The following is a 25,158-nucleotide window of genomic DNA, read 5'->3' on the forward strand; positions in this document are numbered from 1 at the left end:
TCTGAGGAATCACATTTTATTTTCTTCTGCAGCAACAATTACCCTGGGGAAAAGATGGCATCAAAATTCAGTATGGGATAAAGGCATCCATCTGGTACAGGGTGATACTCTGGGCGATGTTCTGCAGGGTCCTGGCATCATGTGGATGTTATTTTGACATGTCCCACCTGCCTAAACATTGTGCAGACCAACTACAACTCTTCATGGCAATAATATTCCCTAATGTGGCTTCTTCTAGCAGAATTGCTCTCTGCAAATATTTTTCGGGAATGGTTGAGGAACATGACAAGACTTGACTTGGCTTCCAAATTCTCAAAATGTCAATCAGATTCATAGGAGGACCCTCCTTACAACGTACAGGACTTAAAGGATCTGCTGCTACCTTCCTGATGCCAGGTACCACAGGACGCCTTCAGAGGTCTTGTAGACTCCATGCCTCGAAGAGTCAGAGCTGTTTTGGCAGCAAGAGGCGATTCCACACAATATAAGCAAGGTGCTGTGGACATCCATATGGTATGTATAAGTATGTGATGCAACAGATACGCTTTAGCTTATTTAAAGTAACTCACAAGTGTTCCTTGGTGTGAACGCCAGGGGTTAAGGGTCGCACAGATGTTCTGAAATCAAGAATTCTTCTCAGCTCCGTTATGGGAATAACATCCTGCTTTGACTCGTTCATGGAGCGGCTTTTATTTGCATTCCACTCACATCGTCCAAATGACACACGTGAGTCTATTCTACAAAAGGGATCTGCGACAGAATGGTGTTTCTTCACTGCAAAGTATTAGAGATGAAACCAGTAACAGTGAAGAATCCTTTCCTTTAATAGTATAAATCATTTCCCAGAAAATTAGGAAAAAATAATCCTAAATCATACATTTTTAGTTACTAGTGGTAAAAGAATTTTTTTTTTTTTTCAAAAAATAATTGTAGAAAAACTAAAAAAAAAAAGAAAAAGCTTTACTAGCTGATCACAGGTTCAGCACTGCCCCTGCACCACTGTCCCCAGTCTTTTTTGATAGCCTGCAGCAGCAACATCTTGACTACAGTGTATGTGACCACTGCAGCCAATCACTGTGCTAAACAGTTTCATGCCCAATACCATGTAGTCAGTACTTCAGCCTGTCAACAAAATAATGGGTGCAGTGTCAGCGCAAAGCTACTTTTGAAGTGGGTAAGTAAAACCCCTTTGACATTTTGAGTTGCTGCCTTATGTAAAAAAAAAAATTCGGCCTTGATATCAATTTTTAAGAAAGCAAGATGGCAACTAATAGGACAACCAGGGAAACATTTCCAAAGAATGTCATCCAGTGTAACAAGAATCCAGAAAGGAAAACATACTTTGTTTCGCTGATGAGTGGACACAGGGGACATATAACCTAAAACCCTAGGGAGTAATAATGATGGCGCCCACATGTGGCAACCAGACTATCCCTACAGCATATATTCCAAAAAATGGCTGCCATATTTTTTCTTAACAAGCTCAAAAGAACAAAGTGTGGGTGGGGCCTCTTAACTCTCCTGAATTTCATCATACCAAATACTGCTGTTCTCAAGGCAGATGATGGCAAGTTTCTGCCATCCTTTCCCCTTTATGAATACGTGCATGATCACCTAAGCGGACCATGCATGTGCATGTGGAGTTGGCAGGAATAGCTGTTGTCCAAGCACACTTTAGCCATGGACGGTGTATAGGAACCTTAGAGGGGAATTTTCACATGGTCAAAAGTTGTCAGTTCTGGCTCACTATACGGTTCCAGAGATATGGGTCTTTTTATTTAGTGCAACTTATTTTAGCCTTTGCTAAAGGGACGTGGCTCACAGGGTAATTATGCAGAGCAGCCTAAAGACACGCCTCCAGAGACTCCTGTGAGCCACACCCTCCTTTAAAGAGCACAAAAATAAGCACTAAATAAAAAGGATCAAATCTCTGGAACCAGAGCAGCGGGAATAAACTAAAAGCAAAATCTGGCCACTTTTGACTTGGTGATCAGTGCAACAACCTGAAATAGGATACAGATTTTCTCTCCTGGCGCTAAATGTTTCGGCGCCATACTGGAAGGCCGTCCGCTAACCACACAGCCGTCTGCTCTGGCCATATTTCTCCAAATACTTTATCTTTTGGAATGTTGTATCTAGGTATACAACTAGTCTTTTTTTTTCAGGGTAAGTCCACGTGGGACACATTTGGTTTGCAAAGGGTAAATTCCACAATAAATATCTGTAGAATAAGTTGACTTGCTGCGACCCATGTGAAGCAGCGGCATCGTGAATTGTACAAATGATTCCTGGAACTTCCTAGCACACTGACAAAATACCGTGAAAAACGGGCTACTTCTTATTCTAATAGGATACAATGACTTCTAGTAACCTGTGAAGGCGTTACCGGACTGGAAATAACATTATGACCCTCCAGGGCTGAAATTCAGTCAGGGACAATTTCGCTTTTTAATTGAGAAATTGGAGGAAATGATTTAATAGTCGTGAGCTTGCGGGAGAATCCAATCATCCTGTAGGAATGCAGCACCGCAATCCAAATAATACCCAGCAAAATAATGCTACCTGATCCAGAAAGGAGCTGGCACCTACACTGATAATAACAATAGCCCCCAAAATCAAGCGCCCCACGTCACTATGCCTTGAACTTCAGTTTTCGCCTTACGTCCAATTTACCTACCGTACATAAAAATTGAATATCTCAAAAAGTATTAAAATAATTGCATTGCTTATACAGTACTGCCACTTGTGCTGGTTTGCATTCACTTCCTGTGAGCTTCAGAGCTGAAATCTCGCAGTATTTTTGTTCTGGCTTTAGTGATTTCACTCTGGGAAGTTACATCTTTACACCAGACACCAGTCTCACGGCCTTGCAGCAGAATTATGAATGCAGCTCTGGAGTGAGGTATAACCAAAAGCTTCACAAACTCTCAATCTTGATGATTTCATGAGGCCGTTTCATCATGACAAGCTTTTTTATAGATCAGCTGAACACACACACATATAGATGGATATAGGATAAGCCTGTTACAGCTCCTTGTGACTACTTTGGCTTAGGTTGAAATGAGATTTCTTTATGGGACTAGCCCTTTATATACTGTTAATATAGCAAGTGACCTTCATTATTAAAGGCTTCGCTTCCAGAATGAAATATTAGACTGGCAACGATCCATTAAAGAGAATCTGTCAGCAATCTGAGAGTAACATGTGGTAGGGACAGAGACCCTGATTCCAGCGATGTATCACTTTCTGGTCTGCATGTTGCTATTTTGATACAATCACTGTTTTATCTGCTGCAGATCCTGGAGTGCCCAGAATGCCGTGCTCTGTATAACCTCACCCCACCACGGACTGTGCATAGGCAGAAAGCTGCCAATCAGTGGTGGGGGTGAGGTTACACAAAGCAGTTGACCAGGAGGCACCAGACATCTAGTCCTGCAGTGATAATCTCCTGCTGATAAAACATTGATTTTATTGAAACTACAAAACACAGCCTAATAAGTGACATATCACTGGAATCAGGGTCTCTGCCCCTACATCATGTTGCTCTCAAAAACCTGCTAATAGATTCCCTTTAAGATTTTTGTATTATACAGTTAGATGAAAAAGTTTGGGCACCCCTATTAATCTTAAGCTTAATGTTTTATAAAAATTGGTGTTTTTGCAACAGCTATTTCAGTTTGATATATTTAATAACTGTTGGACACAGTAATGTTTCTGCCTTGAAATGAGGTTTATTGTACTAACAGAAAATGTGCAATCTGCATTCAAACAAAATTTGACAGGTGCATAAGTATGGGCACCCTTATTTTCTTGTTTTAAATACTCCTACCTACTTTTTACTGACTTACTAAAGCACTTTTTTTGGTTTTGTAACCTCGTTGAGCTTTGAACTTCACAGCCAGGTGTATGCAATCATGAGAAAAGCTACTTAAAGTGGCCACTTGCAAGTTGTTCTTCTGTTTGAATCTCCTCTGAAGAGTGGCATCATGGGCTCCTCAAAACAACTGTCAAATGATCTGAAAACAAAGATTATTCAACATAGTTGTTCAGGGGAAGGATACAAAAAGCTGTCTCAGAGATTTAACCTGTCAGTTTCCACTGTGAGGAACATAGTAAGGAAATGGAAGAACACAGGGACAGTTCTTGTTAAGGCCAGAAGTGGCAGGCCAAGAAAAACATCAGAAAGGCAGAGAAGAAGAATGGTGAGATCAGTCAAGGACAATCCTCAGACCACCTCCAGAGAGCTGCAGCATCAACTTGCTGCAGATGGAGTCACTGTGCATCGGTCAACTATACAACGCACTTTGCACAAGGAGAAGCTGTATTGGAGAGTGATGCGAAAGAAGCCGTTTCTGCAAGTACGCACAAACAGAGTCGGCTGAGGTATGCAAAAGCACATTTGGAGAAGCCAATTTCTTTTTGGAAGAAGGTCCTGTGAACTGATGAAACCAAGATTGAGTTGTTTGGTCATACAAAAAGGCGTTATGCATGGCGGCAAAAAAACACAGCATTCCAAGAAAAACACTTGCTACCCACAGTAAAATTTGGTGGAGGTTCCATCATGCTTTGGGGCTGTGTGGCCAATGCCGGCACCGGGAATCTTGTTAAAGTTGAGGGACGCATGGATTCCACTCAGTATCAGCAGATTCTTGACAATAATGTTCAAGAATCAGTGACAAAGTTGAAGTTACGCAGGGGATGGATCTTTCAGCAAGACAATGATCCAAAACACCGCTCCAAATGTACTCAGGCATTCATGCAGAGGAACAATTACAATGTTCTGGAATGGCCATCCCAGTCCCCAGACCTGAATATCATTGAACATCTGTGGGATCATTTGAAGAGGGCTGTCCATGCTCGGCAACCATCAAACTTAACTGAACTGGAATTGTTTTGTAAAGAGGAATGGTCAAAAATACCTTCATCCAGGATCCAGGAAATCATTAAAAGCTACAGGAAGCGACTAGAGGCTGTTATTTTTGCAAAAGGAGGATCTACTAAATATTAATGTCACTTTTCTGGTGAGGTGCCCATACTTATGCACCTGTCAAATTTTGTTTGAATGCAGATTGCACATTTTCTGTTAGTACAATAAACCTCATTTCAAGGCAGAAACATTACTGTGTCCAACAGTTATTACATATATCAAACTGAAATAGCTGTTGCAAAAACACCCAATTTTTATAAAACGTTAAGCTTAAGATTAATAGGGGTGCCCAAACTTTTTCATATAACTGTATCATATGTACAATATTACCACATTATAGCCTTTATTAACCTTGCAACCACCAATGCCACGTCTTATAGGCAACAGCTGAAGTCCAATGGTTTTTGTTATGCTAACTTCTCACTATTTATGATGATAAACCCTTGAAGCCCTAGAAAAGGCTCAGGGTACATTTATCAAAGTTAGGAAATGTTTTCTTGACTTTCACAATTTCGATAGAATATCCCAGTCTCAACAATGCACCCGTCCAGCTTGGAGACACGCGGGATTGTAATAGATTATTTCTCCTTCCTTGGCTTTGGATTCCTAACAGACAGAATTCACCAGTACTGAAAATCTAATGTAACTGATTTACCCATGATGGCTACTTAATAGATCCTCTTAAAATGATCAATATTAGCAGTGTACTTGTATACACCCAATTGTATCCTATAAGGGATAATTCTATCTCAGACATTATAACAAAGCCACAGGATATGCAAAAACTGTCCAATAAATGGGACCAACACCAGGACCTGTACCTACTTCGAGGACGGAGCTCAGTCTTGTGAATGGAGAGGTGGCCATGCATGTGTGGCTCTTTCCTCTTTCCCAAAAATGTGAGTCCAGTGGATATGTCCGATATGGGCACATCCCTTAAACTTTTTAAAGAGTGCTTAAAAGGGAATCTGTCAGTTGTTTTTTTGCTATGTAATCTGAGAGCAGCATCATGTAGGGACAGAGACCCCGATTCCAATGATATATCACTTACTGGGCTGCTTGCTGTCATTTTGATAAAACCAGAGTTTTCTCTGCTGCAGATCTAGCCGTGCTCTGAATGCTGAGCCCTGTATAACCCCTCCCACACCCGAGTGGCAGTTTTCTGTGTACACTGTGCATAGGCATAAAGCAGCTAATCAGTGGTGAGGGCAGGGTTGCAGAGAGGAGGAAGACTAGCTGGCACAAGACAACTAGTCCTCTAGTGATAATCTCCTGTTGATAAAACACAAATTTTATTGAAATAACACGCAGCCCAGTAAGTGACACATCTCTGGTCTCTGTCTCTACATGATGCTGCGCTCAGATTAAATAGCAAAAACCTGCTGACAGATTCCCTTTAATAAAGATGACGAGTCTTCAAAAATAAAAAAAACATTTTTAAAGGTGAAAACAACACATTTATCAGATATATAGAAAAAAATTAAAGATGTTCCCGTTACTTTGTACATGCTTTTGCACTTTTGTGAGTATGTTGTAAGCCCTTTAGGACACTGTGCACGACTCCCTTACTATGCTGTAATATGTATCCATTCCCTCCCGAGGCAAACGGAGGTTAGATGCATTATAAATATAACCAAGAGGCAGGGAGACGGGTACAGTTGACTTTCCAGCTGTCACCCACAGACTTACTGTCTGATCTTGTCATTCCTTGGTCCAAACTTAGGTGCAGAAGGTCCCCTCCTGGCAAGAGAGAACATTCAGTGTCAGTATCATATGGTGTGACCTCAGATCTCCGCATCCACAGCAAATAGAGAAAGCAACACAGACCCAAGGAAGGTGACAAAATTACTCAATTCATTTCCCATATCCGGCAAGTCTCTAAGTCCCGGAGTAGTGGCTGGTGACATTTTGTTGGCTGCAATTGCCAAAAAATGGAAATAAAAAAAGCCCCTTCTATCTCGGAGGTGACTGGCTGGTCTCCAGCACCACCCGCTGTATGTAGGTTGTTGAGGGGAATGAGAGGGGTTTGGTAGTTGCCCAATTTCAGGTCTGCCACCCTCTGCCCTGCACAGCAGCCATACATGCCGGTCATGTAGCTATTCCTATTCTTTTGAGAGTTTGTTTTAATCCCATAGCCACAGATTTTTTTCATTTAAGTGGAGGAACAAACGTACCTCCTCATCCTACATTTAAAGTATAGTATACCAAACCAATGCCCCATATGTCTGTCGTTACAGTATGGAACTAGAGCTGGCAATACTCAGCACAGGCCAGAAGACTTGGGACGGCTCGCTGCGTTGGAGAGAGCAGAGCCTTGTGTAAGCTCAATAAGGGGGAGCTGTGGTGAGACTTGTAGTCCAAAAATTATCACAACTTAGTGAACATTTACATGATCTTTGTGGAATTGAGGGAGAAATGATACATTGTAAAAAAGTAATAAAAAAGCATCTGTTTCCAGGAATGATTGGAAAGTTACCTGGCTTGAAACGATAAATCAATCAAGGCTAATTTTTCTTTTTTTTGAAGATACTAAATTTGTGTTATTGCAACATAAATGGAAGTAGTGCAGGATGAACACACACATCATAGTGACTACTTAGTAAAACAGCAGCACAGTATAATAACACTGTGTGCTAAGCGAGCTGGGGTAAGGGCCGAGCGGGAGGAAGGTGAGCCGGGGTCGAGCATGAGGAGGAAAGCGAGCCGGGGTCGGGGCTGAGCAGGAGGAGGAAAGCGAGCCGGGGTCGCGGCCGAGCGGGAGGAGGAAAGCGAGCCGGGGTCGCGGCCGAGCGGGAGGAGGAAAGCGAGCCGGGGTCGCGGCCGAGCGGGAGGAGGAAAGCGAGCCGGGGTCGCGGCCGAGCGGGTGGAGGAAAGCGAGCCGGGGTCGGGGCCGAGCGGGAGGAGGAAAGCGAGCCGGGGTCGGGGCCGAGCAAGAAGAGGAAAGCTAGCTGGGGTCGGAGCCGAGCAAGAAGAGGAAAGCTAGCTGGGGTTGGAGCCGAGCAAGAAGAGGAAAGCTAGCTGGGGTCGGAGCCGAGCAAGAAGAGGAAAGCTAGCTGGGGTTGGAGCCGAGCAAGAAGAGGAAAACTAGCTGGGGTCGGAGCCGAGCAAGAGAAGAAAAGCGAGCTGGGAACTAGGTGGTTTGGAGCAAGACACAGAGCTGGGAAGGTGGAGACTAGGGGAAGAAAAGAGAGCTGGTATGGGGTGACTTGGAAAAGGAAATAGAACTGGGAATGGGATGGCTCGAAGCAGGAAGAGAGCTAGTTATGGAGTAGCTCAGTACAGAAAAGTGAGCTGGAGAAAGTATAGCTCAGTACACATTTGAGAGCTGGGAAAGGCTGTTTTCTTCCCCAAATTTACAGATTGATTAAAAATCACAGAGGTTTCAACACTATTGCATGTGCAAATTTGCAGCCCCTAAAAATACGGTTAACAAGACAAGTTAACAGGTGAGGGGGCAACAATAGATATTTGGAGTCCCAATCTTCGGATACCTGCAGTCACCTGACGAAGACTTTGGTCTGGAGTCAAAAACTGGTTTCTGATATTGAAAACTCCTCAATAAAAGGTTCTTATTTTAATCCACATCATCGCCATTCCTGGTGGCAGCGCACCAACAATACATTTTATGGCATGATTTATGGATATACGGAGTAGATGAAGGGGGTGTCCTCTCCGGCTGAGGATACAGACTCCATGTAAGAACTTTGCTTTGTTATAGGTGTAATAGTGAAGTAATTCTGGTCCGATGTCCTGACAGATACAATGACTGGGTGATGGTGCTGATCCTCAATAAACTCATTTTTTTGCAATCAAACTGCAGTTTCAGAAAAAAGAAGCCATGTTTTTCTGTTCCTGTACAATTGCTGTAGGCCGGGGTCCCGCGCAGCGCTCAGCATGTAATGCTACACGGATACATCATACAAGTAGTGGGGTCTTTCTGCTCCATTATTGGAAACTCCTGCTTTCTGCACAACCCAGTGGCCATTACAACGCAAGTAATAAGCAATAATACAGCGTGGGCAGACCACAAGAACTTGTTAATGGTTGCTACTACCTTTACATGGGACTGCTCCTGGATTCTGGGTGTGATTTGAGCAGGGGACATTTTTTGCATACATAGTATGAGGTCAAGTATAATCTTAACTTTTTTTTTTTCAACTAGTACTTACAAGAAGAAGTCTTCCTCCTCATCAGAATCTTCCTCCAGCAGATTTCTCTGTGTTGAAAAATAAATGAATAAAAAAATGAAAAGAAAGGTAGAAAAAAATAATCAAGATTATAAAAGATGAAGATGGAAATCCTGGCTGGCGGGGGGCAGTGGCGTCACGCTCCAGCAGACATTTACGGTTAGTCCTGTGGGGCTGTTCTCGCTTTAGACTATGGATTGATCGTACACAAGATAATTACAACCTGCGCAAATGATACAAATAAAGGAGCAGAGACTTAATAATAACTAAATAATTATATAAGTGACACCTCAGACACCTGAGCTCCAGGGGGACAGCGTCACCATCCTCTGCCCTGCGCAGGTGGTTGTTTTATGCCATTTACATGGGTAAGACGTGTGCAAATACATTACAGAAGGAGTATTGGAAATCAATAAATGGCACAATCTCCTAAAGTTAGTCAGTGTGATGCTCATCACTTAAAGGGGTTGTGTCAAGTTTGGAAGTTGTCTCCTATCCACCCTGCCGATCACTGAAGGTCCAACCACTGAGACCCCTACAGATCCCAAGAACAGGTCTCTAAAGAGCCGCGACTGAATGAAGTGGAGCTTGAGCACTCGCTGAACTGATCATTCATGGTTAGTAGGCTCCTGGAGAGATCCGAGAGCAATATGGGGGGGTACAGAGCCCCGTTCTTGGGATCGGTGGGGTTCCCAGCAGTCATCTCAGATCTTATGGAGTGGGGATAACCTTACCATTTGCCAGAAAACCCTATAATGAAATGAATAAAAAAGGTTTAAAGGGGTAATCTGGCCATAAGAATAAAATATAAACCGCAGCAGAAGTGATAAAATAATAAAATAAAACATTAATCAATCCATCCTCAATCCCCAGTGATCCAGTGCAGAAGCTGTAGCAGTGCTCCTGACTGCTGCAGCCAATCACTGGCCATCGGGCACATGTCATGTTACTGGCATTATTGCTCCCATGACTGGTGTTGCCAGTAATATGGAATATGACCAATGCAGCCAATCACTGGTCAGTGGGAACATATATATTATTATTGGTATCATGCCTCCCATGGCTGGTGGTGCCAGTAATAAAGCATGTGACCACTGCAGCCAATCACTGGTCAGTGGTCATATGTAGTATTACTGGCATCATGGCTATAATAGCTGAGCGGAGGTGCCAATAATACAGCAGTTGGCCACTGCAGTCAATGTAATATGGCTATCATCATGGCTGGTGGTGCCAGTAATATGGAATGTGACCACTGCATCCAATCACTGGTCAGAAATCACATGTAGTATTACTGGCATCATAGCTAAAATAGCTGAGCAGTGGCGCTAGTAATCTGTAATATGACCACTGCAGCCAATCATTGGTCAGCAGTCACATGTGACATTATTGGCATCATGGCTCGTCGTGCTACCAATATGGCAATCACTGGTCAATAGTCACATACAGTATTACTAGCATCATACCCCCAATAGCAGAGGGGTTGGGCCAGTAATCTGGCATGTGACCACTGCAGTCAATGTAGTATGAATATAATCATGGCTACTATGGTTGGCGGTGCTAGTAACACGGCATGTGACCACTGCATCCAATCACTGGTCAGAAATCACATGTAGTATTACTGGCATCATAGCTAAAATAGCTGAGCAGTGGCGCTAGTAATCTGTAATATGACCACTGCAGCCAATCATTGGTCAGCAGTCACATGTGACATTATTGGCATCATGGCTCGTCGTGCTACCAATATGGCAATCACTGGTCAATAGTCACATACAGTATTACTAGCATCATACCCCCAATAGCAGAGGGGTTGGGCCAGTAATCTGGCATGTGACCACTGCAGTCAATGTAGTATGAATATAATCATGGCTACTATGGTTGGCGGTGCTAGTAACACGGCATGTGATCACTGCAGCCAATCACCGGTCAGCGGTCACACGTAGTATTATTGTTATCATGGCTGTTGGTCCTGGTAATAAGGCATGTGACCACTGCAGCCGATCATTGATCAGGAGTCACAGTGATGGTTGGCGGTGTCAGTACTATGGCATGTGACCACTGCGGCCAATCACTGATCAGCAGTCACAGTCATGGCTGGTGGTGCCAGTACTATGGCATGTGACCACTGCGGTCACATACTGGCTGCTAGTAAGCATTGATCAGTTGCCGCATCAGAGCTTCGGCTCTGGATCGCTGGGGGAGATGACTATAGTTTGTTATTTTACTTTTCAGACCTGTTTTCCAAGGTTCGATATCTCCTCTAAGTAAAATGACGTGTTATGAAGAAATATGCAGAAACATCCAGCAAATATCCAGCCTGATTATAGTAACATGTCCGCTATTTAATTGAGGTGCGTAAGAGACGGAGCCAAATTCAGTAATACTAAAATTCCTGGCATCAGATGTCCTCCTACTATGGGAAAGAATTCAGTTTCCATCAGCTCACAAATGTTCTCTGTACTGGGAACTGGACCGGCTATTACAGGAGGCCACCAAAAATCCCCAATTCCTGAGCACAGACAAAAAGTCATTGTTCCTCCAGGACGAGATGTCATTCTAAGTGGAAACTAAGTCCAACCTTTCCCTGGTAAACAAGTTACTTCAGAGAGTCGGTCCGAGACTCCGGAGGTCCCATCTGCTCAAGATTTACGGAGAGGGATTAAAGCCCAACTCAACTTTTTACCCCGACTATAAAAACAGTAAGACTGCAGGGTCCAAAAAATACACTTATTATTGGAATTGCTCCTTTATACCCGGCATGGGTGACAGGATTTCATGGCCTGTATACGGACAAAGACACCAAGACCTATGAGACCACTGAGTTCAGATCAGATGGGCAGTGCGGGAGCTGGGGTCCGCAGCCTCAGTTGTGTTACACTTATAACCTGGGGGCAATTATCTATTTATACTACATGGTTTGACCTTCTTGAAAAGTGGTGTCCTACCACTAAAATACCCGATCACTTTATGATCATGGTGATCCAACCTCTAGGATCTCCAACTACCATGAGCATGAAGGGCCTACAGTGCCGGAGTAGCGCTTTGTATCCTTCACCAATACTCCCCTGCAAAGTGGCCCCCGGACTCCTTTATACTTCACCACATACTCTTTGATCCACTTGTGTTGCCGAGAATGCTTCAGTAGAACAAAAAATCAGAAGGGGATACGTCAATACACCAGTGGTGCGGCCCTTTCATTTTTTGGGATTGTTCAGGATCTTATTTATTTTACTCACTTATATAGCGCCATTAATTCCACAGCGCTTTACAGACAATATCACCACTGTCCCCATTGGGGCTCACAATCTACATTCCCTATCGGTATGTCTTTGGAGTGTGGGAGGAAACTGGAGAACCCAGAGGAGACCCACGCAAACACGGGGAGAACATACAAACTCCTTGCAGATGTTGTCCTTGGTTGGATTTCTGTGTGTTAAATCCTCACTCATCATGAAAAGATGGCACATGTCGTTAAGTAGATGACATGAAGTGGGCATTAAAGAAGCTGTGGCGTACTGCCTCCACCGATCTGATATTGATGGCCTTTCCGAATGATAAATTATTAATATTTTGATGCCAGAATATCCTGTAACCTCTTCTTCATGTGTCTTAGATGTACGTCAAATGCAGAGTGCGGTTGTATGGAGCAGGCTCAAGAGCCGAGACAAGACTATACCTGGCAGGTGCAGGCTGAGCTACACAGCTGGCATCTACCCGTCACAGCAGTAATTGGATCGAGGCATCTATTGCTGCCATACAGGTAAATCCACCGTACGTTTCCAGAGATATGGGGTCTATTTTACTTTTTTATGGTCATTACTAAGGGGTTCATTGTTCACACGATCTCTGGTTGCTCTGCATAATTACTCTCTGAGCCACGCACCCTTGGTAAAGACAATAAAAAGAAGTAAAAAATAAAAAACACTATATCTCTGGAACTGTATGGCGGATTTAAAATAAAACAAAAACAACATACCCCCAGGGGGAATAAAATAACAGCAAAAACTGGACATGTTATACCTGCTCAGAGGTCCTCTTTAATTAAAGGGGTTTTCCATCAATTTGATACTGATGACTTAGCTCTAGAGTAGATCATCAGTTGGTAGGGGGTGCGTGTCTGACACTTGCCCTCTCCCCCCATTGGTCAGCTGTCTGCATCATTGGCAGAGGCCAGATGTACAGTGTGGTGGAGCAGACCACAGTCGCTCCGTCAGCTGCTTAGTGGCCGCAGCTGGTACTGCAGATCAGTTACAGATATTTGAAAATAGTGGAAATTGGTCAAAACCCTTTTAAATATGTAATGAACAGGATTCAAACTCGTGAAACAAGTGTCCAAATTTACTGCACCCATCTGATTTGTCATATTTACTACCCGCAAAAATTAATACAAAAGGGAGATTTCCATGGCTGATCGTACCCCAGCAGAGTCGGCCACCAATGCGATGGACACAAATCAGGAACTTAGTGATGTAAGAATAAAAATGTGAGACGGCAAATTTTATTGATAAAGCCACAGCTATAATACTTAAAGGGAATAATTTTGTCAGGTTACACCCTCTGTGAAGGGTTAACTGAGCGGGAAGTGACAATAATTATGGCGGACGCCCTGAATACCGCACCTGACAACTGCAATCACAACAATGACATGTAGAGCGCTGCTGACTTACAGGGCTTTACTCAACATTAAGAGATACTTCCTATATGCGGCCCATCCTGACTCTAGTTAAAGGGAAGGTGCTGTGATTTTTATTTTTGAATTAATAACTATTGATTATATAATCAATTATTTTTAATACAAAATTAAAATGTCCTGTTTGAACATTTCTTTTATTTATTATTTTTTTCTGCAGCCGCGGGGGCGGCTCCATCCATTTGCTGATGTGTAACTGTCTGAGTACGACAATTACACACTAGAAATGCAGCAGGCCCTGTACATAGGAGACTGCATCTCCTACACTGTGGCAGCCACCAGCTGGGAACTGAGTACACCCCCTGGGCGAGCTACAATTTACCCCGTCACTACCCACAGTGCTCAGGGCGAGTTGTGATAGGAGATGTGACAAGCGGAGGTACGGCATGCGGCAAGAGGTCAGTGTCAGGGAGGTGATCAGCAACCTGACATTACACTACTGTCAGGCTAACGACCTGCTCTCACCACTGGAGAAGTCAACATCACAGGGCTGCTCTGAGCAGTGGGAATTTATTTAATCCCATTATGTGTGATCCAGCCAGCAGTGCCACATATCTAATCCCATCATATGTGATACAACCAGCAGTGCCGCATATCTAATCCTATCATATGTGATACAACCAGCAGTGCCGCATATCTAATCCTATCATATGTGATACAACCAGCAGTGCCACATATCTAATCCCATCATATGTGATACAACCAGCAGTGCCACATATCTAATCCCATCATATGTGATACAACCAGCAGTGCCGCATATCTAATCCCATCATATGTGATACAACCAGCAGTGCCACATATCTAATCCCATCATATGTGATACAACCAGCAGTGCCACATATCTAATCCCATCATATGTGATACAACCAGCAGTGCCACATATCTAATCCCATCATATGTGATACAACCAGCAGTGCCGCATATCTAATCCCATCATATGTGATACAACCAGCAGTGCCGCATATCTAATCCTATCATATGTGATACAACCAGCAGTGCCACATATCTAATCCTACAGCTCTACCCTCACCTACTGTATCCTCACCCATCCCTCGTAGACTGTGAGCCCTCGCGGGCAGGGTCCTCGCTCCTCCTGTACCAGTCGCTGACTCGTTTTGTTAAGATTATGTAAATGCTTTTGTTATGTATATCCCTATCACATGTAAAGCGCCATGGAATAAATGGCGCTATAATAATTAATAATAATAATAATAATATGTGATACAACCAGCAGTGCCACATATCTAATCCTATCATATGTGATACAACCAGCAGTGCCACATATCTAATCCCATCATATGTGATACAACCAGCAGTGCCACATATCTAATCCTATCATATGTGATACAACCAGCAGTGCCACATATCTAATCCTATCATATGTGATACAACCAGCAGTGCCACATATCTAATCCCATCATATGTGATACAACCAGCAGTGCCGCATATCTAATCCCATCATATGTGATACAACCAGCAGTGCCGCATATCTAATCCCATCATATGTGATACAACCAGCAGTGCCGCATATCTAATCCTATCATATGTGATACAACCAGCAGTGCCGCATATCTAATCCTATCATATGTGATACAACCAGCAGTGCCGCATATCTAATCCTATCATATGTGATACAACCAGCAGTGCCACATATCTAATCCCATCATATGTGATACAACCAGCAGTGCCACATATCTAATCCCATCATATGTGATACAACCAGCAGTGCCGCATATCTAATCCCATCATATGTGATACAACCAGCAGTGCCGCATATCTAATCCTATCATATGTGATACAACCAGCAGTGCCACATATCTAATCCTATCATATGTGATACAACCAGCAGTGCCACATATCTAATCCTATCATATGTGATACAACCAGCAGTGCCACATATCTAATCCCATCATATGTGATACAACCAGCAGTGCCACATATCTAATCCTATCATATGTGATACAACCAGCAGTGCCACATATCTAATCCTATCATATGTGATACAACCAGCAGTGCCACATATCTAATCCCATCATATGTGATACAACCAGCAGTGCCGCATATCTAATCCCATCATATGTGATACAACCAGCAGTGCCGCATATCTAATCCCATCATATGTGATACAACCAGCAGTGCCGCATATCTAATCCCATCATATGTGATACAACCAGCAGTGCCGCATATCTAATCCTATCATATGTGATACAACCAGCAGTGCCACATATCTAATCCTATCATATGTGATACAACCAGCAGTGCCACATATCTAATCCTATCATATGTGATACAACCAGCAGTGCCGCATATCTAATCCTATCATATGTGATACAACCAGCAGTGCCGCATATCTAATCCTATCATATGTGATACAACCAGCAGTGCCACATATCTAATCCTATCATATGTGATACAACCAGCAGTGCCACATATCTAATCCTATCATATGTGATACAACCAGCAGTGCCACATATCTAATCCTATCATATGTGATACAACCAGCAGTGCCACATATCTAATCCTATCATATGTGATACAACCAGCAGTGCCACATATCTAATCCTATCATATGTGATACAACCAGCAGTGCCACATATCTAATCCTATCATATGTGATACAACCAGCAGTGCCGCATATCTAATCCCATCATATGTGATACAACCAGCAGTGCCGCATATCTAATCCCATCATATGTGATACAACCCTCAGTGTCACATATCTAATCCCATCATATGTGATACAACCAGCAGTGCCGCATATCTAATCCAATCATATGTGATACAACCAGCAGTGCCGCATATCTAATCCTATCATATGTGATACAACCAGCAGTGCCACATATCTAATCCTATCATATGTGATACAACCAGCAGTGCCACATATCTAATCCTATCATATGTGATACAACCAGCAGTGCCACATATCTAATCCCATCATATGTGATACAACCAGCAGTGCCGCATATCTAATCCCATCATATGTGATACAACCAGCAGTGCCACATATCTAATCCTATCATATGTGATACAACCAGCAGTGCCACATATCTAATCCTATCATATGTGATACAACCAGCAGTGCCACATATCTAATCCTATCATATGTGATACAACCAGCAGTGCCACATATCTAATCCTATCATATGTGATACAACCAGCAGTGCCGCATATCTAATCCTATCATATGTGATACAACCAGCAGTGCCGCATATCTAATCCTATCATATGTGATACAACCAGCAGTGCCACATATCTAATCCTATCATATGTGATACAACCAGCAGTGCCACATATCTAATCCTATCATATGTGATACAACCAGCAGTGCCGCATATCTAATCCTATCATATGTGATACAACCAGCAGTGCCACATATCTAATCCTATCATATGTGATACAACCAGCAGTGCCGCATATCTAATCCTATCATATGTGATACAACCAGCAGTGCCGCATATCTAATCCTATCATATGTGATACAACCAGCAGTGCCACATATCTAATCCTATCATATGTGATACAACCAGCAGTGCCACATATCTAATCCTATCATATGTGATACAACCAGCAGTGCCGCATATCTAATCCTATCATATGTGATACAACCAGCAGTGCCGCATATCTAATCCCATCATATGTGATACAACCAGCAGTGCCACATATCTAATCCTATCATATGTGATACAGTCCACAGTGCCGCATATCTAATCCCATCATATGTGATACAGTCCACAGTGCCGCATATCTAATCCCATCATATGTGATACAACCCTCAGTGCTGCATATCTAATCCCATCATATGTGATACAACCAGCAGTGCCACATATCTAATCCCATCATATGTGATACAACCCTCAGTGCCACATATTTAATCTCATCATATGTGATACAACCAGCAGTGCCGCATATCTAATCACATCATATGTGATACAACCCGCAGTGCTGCATATCTAATCCTATCATATGTGATACAACCCGCAGTGCAGCATATCTAATCCTATCATATGTGATACAACCAGCAGTGCCACATATCTAATCCCATCATATGTGATACAACCAGCAGTGCCGCATATCTAATCCCATCATATGTGATACAACCAGCAGTGCCGCATATCTAATCCCATCATATGTGATACAACCAGCAGTGCCGCATATCTAATCACATCATATGTGATACAACCCGCAGTGCTGCATATCTAATCCTATCATATGTGATACAACCCGCAGTGCTGCATATCTAATCCTATCATATGTGATACAACCCGCAGTGCTGCATATCTAATCCCATCATATGTGATACAACCAGCAGTGCTGCATATCTAATCCCATCATATGTGATACAGTCCACAGTGCCACATATCTAATCCCATCATATGTGATACAACCCTCAGTGCCACATATCTAATCCCATCATATGTGATACAACCCTCAGTGCTGCATATCTAATCCCATCATATGTGATACAGTCCACAGTGCCACATATCTAATCCCATCATATGTGATACAACCAGCAGTGCCACATATCTAATCCCATCATATGTGATACAACCAGCAGTGCCACATATTTAATCTCATCATATGTGATACAACCAGCAGTGCCGCATATCTAATCCCATCATATGTGATACAGTCCACAGTGCCACATATCTAATCCCATCATATGTGATACAACCCTCAGTGCCACATATCTAATCCCATCATATGTGATACAACCCTCAGTGCTGCATATCTAATCCCATCATATGTGATACAGTCCACAGTGCCACATATCTAATCCCATCATATGTGATACAACCAGCAGTGCCACATATCTAATCCCATCATATGTGATACAACCAGCAGTGCCACATATTTAATCTCATCATATGTGATACAACCAGCAGTGCCGCATATCTAATCCCATCATATGTGATACAACCAGCAGTGCCGCATATCTAATCCCATCATATGTGATACAACCCGCAGTGCTGCATATCTAATCCTATCATATGTGATACAACCCTCAGTGCCATATATCTAATCCCATCATATGTGATACAGTCCGCAGTGCCACATATCTAATCCCATCATATGTGATACAGTCCGCAGTGCTGCATATCTAATCCTATCATATGTGATTCAACCCTCAGTGCCATATATCTAATCCCATATGTGATACAGTCCGCAGTGCCACATATCTAATCCCATCATATGTGATACAACCAGCAGTGCTGCATAGCTAATCCTATCATGTGTGATACAACCCGCAGTGCAGCATATCTAATCCTATCATGTGTGATACAACCAGCAGTGCCGCATATCTAATCCCATCATGTGTGACAACAAGCAGTGCTGCATATCTAATCCTATCATGTGTGATACAACCAGCAGTGCCGCATATCTAATCCCATCATATGTGATACAACGCTCAGTGCCACATATCTAATCCTATCATATGTGATACAACTAACAGTGCCACATATCTAATCCCATCATATGTGATACAACCCTCAGTGCCACATATCTAATCACATCATATGTGATACAATCCGCAGTGCTGCATATCTAATCCTATCATGTGTGATACATCCTGCAGTGCCGCATATCTAATTCCATCATGTGTGATACAACCCGCAGTGCCACATATCTAATCCCATCATATGTGATACAACCAGCAGTGCCACATATCTAATCCTATTATATGTGATACAACCCGCAGTGCCACATATCTAATCCTATTATATGTGATACAACCCGCAGTGCCACATATCTAATCCTATCATATGTGATACAACCAGCAGTGCCACATATCTAATCCCATCATGTGTGATACAGACCGCAGTGCCGCATATCTAATCCTATCATGTGTGATACAGTCCGCAGTGCCGCATATCTAATCCCATCATGTGTGATATAGCCAGCAGAGGAGCGTATCTAATCCCATCATGTATAATATGGACTGCAGTGCCGCGTATCTAATCCCATCATGTGTGATACAGCCCATAGTGCTACAAATCTAATCCCACTGTGTGATCCAGCCCGCAGTCCGCTTATCTAATGCCCATCATGTGTGATACAGCCTGCTGAGCCCTGTATCTAATCCCATCACGTGAAACATTAAACTGAACCCTATACGTAATCCCAGCATGATACAGTTCACATATCTAACCCCAGCACGTTATATGGCAGCAGCACCAACTAGCAGAATTGGCGCTGCCGGACATCCTAAGTGACACTCTCCACATCCCAGTATCATATTGCAATTACCAACAAAATGTTCCCGCACTGTGACCCTAAACTTCATCACTTCTTATCCTTTTACAAATGCGCAGAAGTGGAGGAGAGGAGTGACATCACACAAACACACGAGGAGATCCCGCCCACATTTACTGCAGTCATAATGTGAGCTAGCTGTACAATAGGTTTTCATGGCAAATTTCAGCATCTGCTCCCCCTAGTGTTTAACCCCTTACCAACATCCGCCATACAGGTACATCGCAAAGCGGTAGAGGGCTCACGGGGTGAGCTCGCCCCATACTCGACAGGTAATGGCTGTGTGTTACAGCCAGGCCCTACCTCTAACAACCCATGATTGTTAATCTGTTATATGCTGCTGTCAAACTCTGACAAGGGGCATGTCACTCTGTTTTGTAAAAAAAAGTAAAAAAAAAAAGAAGTTTTAAAAAATTAAAAAAAAAAAAGTTCAAATCATTTCCATTTCCCCCGCATTAAAAAGTAACTAGAATAAAAAAATAACCCCTTTACCACCTTAAGTTTTTCCATTTTTATATTTTTGCTCCCCTTCTTCCCAGAGCCATAGCCTTTTTATTTTTCAGTCAATACGGCCATGTGAAGGCTTGTTTTTTGCGGGACGAGTTGTACTTTTGAACGACTCCATTGGTTTTATCATATCGTGTACTGGAAAACGGAAAAAAAAATCCAAGTGTGGTGAAATTCCAAAAAAAGTGCAATTCCATAATTGCTTTTTGGATTTTTTTTTTAACATGTTCACTAAAAGCAAAAACTGACCTGCCACTATTATTCTCCAGATCATTACGAGTTTGTAGACACCAAACATGTATAGGTTCTTTTTTATTTAAGTGGTGAAAAAAAATCCAAAGTTTGCAAAAAAAAAACCCAAAAAAACGCCATTTTACGAGACCGGTAGCATCTGCACTTTTCGGGATCTGGGGCTGGGTGAGGGCTTATTTTTTGCGCGCTGAGCTGACGTTTTTATTGATACCATTTGGGGGTAGATATGATCTTTTGATATAACCGTTATTGCAATTTTTTGCAATGTTGCGGCGACCAAAAAAAGTTAATTCTGGAGTTTTGATTTTTTTTCTCGTTACTCCATTTACCGATCGGATTAATTCTTTTTTAATATTGATAGATTGGATGTTTCTGAATGCGGGGATACCAAATGAGTGTACATTTGATTTTTTTTTTATTGTTTTATTTTGAAAGGGACGAAAGGAAGGTGATTTGAACTTTTATATTTTAATATATTTTTTTAAAAACATTTTTTTTCTACCTTTCACTTGCTTCAATAGTCTCCATGGGAGACTAGAAGGTGTGATCATTCGCTAATAGCATCCTGGCAATGACAACCGTAGGGGTCTCCAACCCGTAGGCGACCCACGGTCATGTGACACAGGCGCCGATGGGCGGGACTAGTGATGTGCTTCCGCCGCAGCCATGTTAAATGCCGCTGTCAGAGATTGACAGCGGCATTTAACATGTTGACAACCATGGGTGGATCGAGATTCCACCCGCGGCTGTTAGGGGCACATGACGGCTGATCAGATCAGCTGTCATGTACCCAAAAACATGCGGGCTCATCACCAGAGCCCGCATGGGGTGCAGGGATGCGAGCTTGGATGTACTCATACGTCCAAAGTCCTAAAAGGGTTAAAAAAAAAAATACACGTCATATTGCCGTTTTCAGAAAAGTCTGATCTATCATAACAGAAAAATTACTAATCCGATAATTAACACTGTAAATGGAGAAAAATTCAAGAACGCCAAAATTGTGTTTTTTTGATGACTGCAATACCGCAAAAAAAATGCTGCAACAAGAGATCAAAATGTCTTATCTATCTCAAAATGGTATCAATAAAAACGTTGTCTTGCCCTACAAAAAATAACTCCTCACTCAGCTCCATCGGCTTAAAAATTAAAATGTTACTGGTCTCGGAATAAGGCGACATAACCTTCCAATTTATTTATTTTTTTTTTAAACTTCAGTTTTTTTTTTATTATTTTAGCGTTAAAAAAAAAAATCAGGACATGTTTGGTATCACTGTAATCACACTGATGAGAAGAATTATATTGTGAGGTCATTTTTAACACAAAATGTACACCGTAAAAACAATTCCCAAATAACGTATCAGAATATCGTTCTCTTCAAAATTTCACCCGCAAGAAACAAGCCCTCATATATCTACGTGGACAGAAAAATAAAAAAAGTGATGGCTCTGAGAAGAAGGGGAGGAAAAAACGAAAACGCAAAAACGGAAAGCTTTTAAGAGTGGAAAATATCAAACCTTTATAAATTATTTCATTTTATACCATCAAAAAAAAGATAATATTTAAAAAAAATAATAAAGAAAACATTAATACTTAAGATTTTTTCGTGTTAGCGGCACTGAAGCCAATCTGTTGAGTTCAGTGGCTAGTGCTCAATGACTGGCTGCAGCGCCGTCGCCGTGACGTCAGTGCTGCAGACCATACCAGACACCGGCGGAGACTCCGCGCTGGGACCAGGGGAGGGTGAATAAAGCGCAGCTTGTTTTTCAAAGAGCAGACTGCAGCCATTCGAAGAGGAGGGGTATTCTAAAAACAATTAACCCCTTCAAATAGAAAGCAAGTTTAGCCCCCACTAGGCCTACACCTCATGGACATTTCATTCATGCCTAAATTTAACCCCTTAATGACTAGTCCTGCTTTTTATCTTGTCTTTGACATTGCTGAATTTTTGGCACAGTTTGGGATTCACATAAAAATTTCAGTATATGTGGATTTAGAAAGACAAAAAAAATTAATTTTCGCCACTGCCTTTATTACTTATTTTTTATACCACTCCACACTAAAGGGGCTGTCCTGTCTCAGAAAAAAAATCTGTAGTCACTATTCCCCACCTGAGACGGTGGTCCCGTGACCACATGAACGCAATCTGCACACTTGCAACCACGTGCCATGAGAGTAGCCAAGGACCTACCCCTAATGGCCACCAGGCCCCCATACAAGCTTTGTTGGAGTTGTTGAGAGAACGTCTGTAGTAGCAGAATATAAGTTGTGGGAAGAACCCCTAAGAGCAGTACAGGCCGCACCGAGACCGGCCGACCATCTGATGTGTATGGGGTCCTACAGATATCTTCCCACAGGACCGGCCGACCATCTGATGTGTATAGGGTCCTACAGATATCTTCCCACAGGACCGGCCGACCATCTGATGTGTATGGGGTCCTACAGATATCCTCCTACAGGACCGGCCGACCATCTGATGTGTATGGGGTCCCACAGATATCCTCCCACAGGACCGGCCGATCATCTGATGTGCATGGGGTCCTACAGATATCTTCCCACAGGACCGGCCGACCATCTGATGTGTATGGGGTCCTACAGATATCCTCCTACAGGACCGGCCGACCATCTGATGTGTATGGGGTCCCACAGATATCCTCCCACAGGACCGGCCGATCGTCTGATGTGCATGGGGTCCTACAGATATCCTCCCACAGGACTGGCCGACCATCTGATATGTATGGGGTCCTACAGATATCCTCCCACAGGACCGGCCGACCATCTGATGTGCATGGGGTCCTACAGATATCCTCCCACAGGACCGGCTGACCATCTGATGTGTATGGGGTCCTACAGATATCCTCCCACAGGATCAACCAACCATCTGATGTGTATGGGGTCCTAGAGATATCCTCCCACAGGATCGGCCTGATGTGTGTGGGGTCCTACAGATATTTTCCCAACAGGTTATGTCAGGGGAGAAAGGATCAAGCAGTGGCTTCAAAACACATGAACGCTCAACTGAGGTGAGATCACTATGGGCACCTTAAAGGGGTTGTCTGGTGAAACCCGCTGACCTATCCACAGGGTAAATAAATTATTGATCAGTGGGGTCCAAACTCTGGGGACAGAATTAGGCACTTTAATCCCCACTAGAATGGAACGCCCCCTGCTGCATTCATTCCTGATGGGACTGCCTTGCTTTTTCCAGCCTCTCCATAGAGAATAAATTAACCTGCAGTTGGGCATCTGACCAGCCCCTCCATTCTGTAAAGGGGAGAAAAGTGCCCCATTTTGCCAGTCAGGTCCCAGTGACTGGGCACCCACCAATAAGTCATCAACTGACCTGTAAATAGGTGATAACTTGTTTTCATTGGACAACCCCTTTAAGCCTTCTTCTGGGATGCGGGTGCTGTTGTATGGGGAGATGCCCAATATTGCTCTACTGGCGCCATAACCAACCACTGGCATAAGGGCGGTGTAATGGACATGGTGTGTGAATGGATACTCACTCGTTCACTTTTTATGGACCCGGTTACCTCTTCATCGTTGAGGTGCCGCTTAAACTTTGGAGGCATGGCGGGTGATTAACCGTCTGGTAGAGGGGAAGGAGATGTGCTGGTTTCTTGTTTTTCAGCTTCTGGATGCTGCAAAATAGGAAGAAGAAAAAAAGTCACTGACACAATGTCCGAAGAAGGTTCAAGGCAACACTGTACGCAGGCGGATGTCAGCTCATATGACTAGAGGAGCCGCCATCTGTTTCCAAGGGCAACCAACAGAATTTGTACTGCAGCTGAAGCGGTGGTACGGCTCCTCCTCTCATTTCCAGACTGGTTAGTGAGAGACAATGAGGCTGACCAAGCACAGAGGTGACGGTAACGCTCCTGCTGCTGTATAGGGCTGCCGGAAAAAGCACTCAGTAGCCCCATAGGGAATGAATGGAACGATGGCCGTGCGCACTAACAGGGATAAGAGTCCCGCTCTGCCGATCCGTTCAGGTCCTTGAGGTCAGACATCCGCCGATCAATAAGTTATCATCTATTGTGTTCTCACCAGAAAACCCCTTTAAGGGCTTGTTCAGATCAACGTATTTTATGCCCGTGTGCTATCCCCTTGTGAGATGGGATGAGCAAATGGACTAATACAGGTCAATGGTGTAGATCACGCGACATTTACACGTGGCCCAATGGCCTGTATGTAAAAAAATGGCAGCCAGCACCAGTCTGATTATTCAGACAGAAAATTGACATTTTTTCATACACTCTTAAAGGGGTGGTCCCCTCTCAGCCCTTTACACATGCTTGCTTGGCTACTTTCACAACTCCCAAAGAAGAGAATGGAGAAAGTACCCA

General features: G+C 43.1%; 1 protein-coding gene across 2 annotated transcripts in view; it reads right to left on the minus strand.

The window, feature by feature from the left end:
• VAMP4 (vesicle associated membrane protein 4) overlaps positions 1-25,158 on the minus strand; it is a 41,084-nt gene that overhangs the window by 14,890 nt on the left and 1,036 nt on the right. Inside the window, exons 2-4 of one of the 2 annotated variants that reach the window (XM_073643132.1) lie at positions 24,319-24,453; positions 9,097-9,143; positions 6,617-6,667 (exon numbers count right to left, since the gene is read on the minus strand). In XM_073643132.1, coding sequence (XP_073499233.1) covers positions 6,617-6,667; positions 9,097-9,143; positions 24,319-24,384 — 164 coding nt within the window. In that variant the 5' untranslated portion in view covers positions 24,385-24,453. Of the gene's footprint in view, positions 1-569; positions 764-6,616; positions 6,668-9,096; positions 9,144-24,318; positions 24,454-25,158 lie in introns of those variants that run through there. The other variant, XM_073643133.1, reaches the window with a different exon arrangement.

The sequence above is a fragment of the Phyllobates terribilis genome, unplaced genomic scaffold (assembly GCF_046119375.1).
Source record: "Phyllobates terribilis strain yellow unplaced genomic scaffold, ASM4611937v1 Scaffold_8__6_contigs__length_399053987, whole genome shotgun sequence".
NCBI lineage: Eukaryota > Metazoa > Chordata > Amphibia > Anura > Dendrobatidae > Phyllobates > Phyllobates terribilis.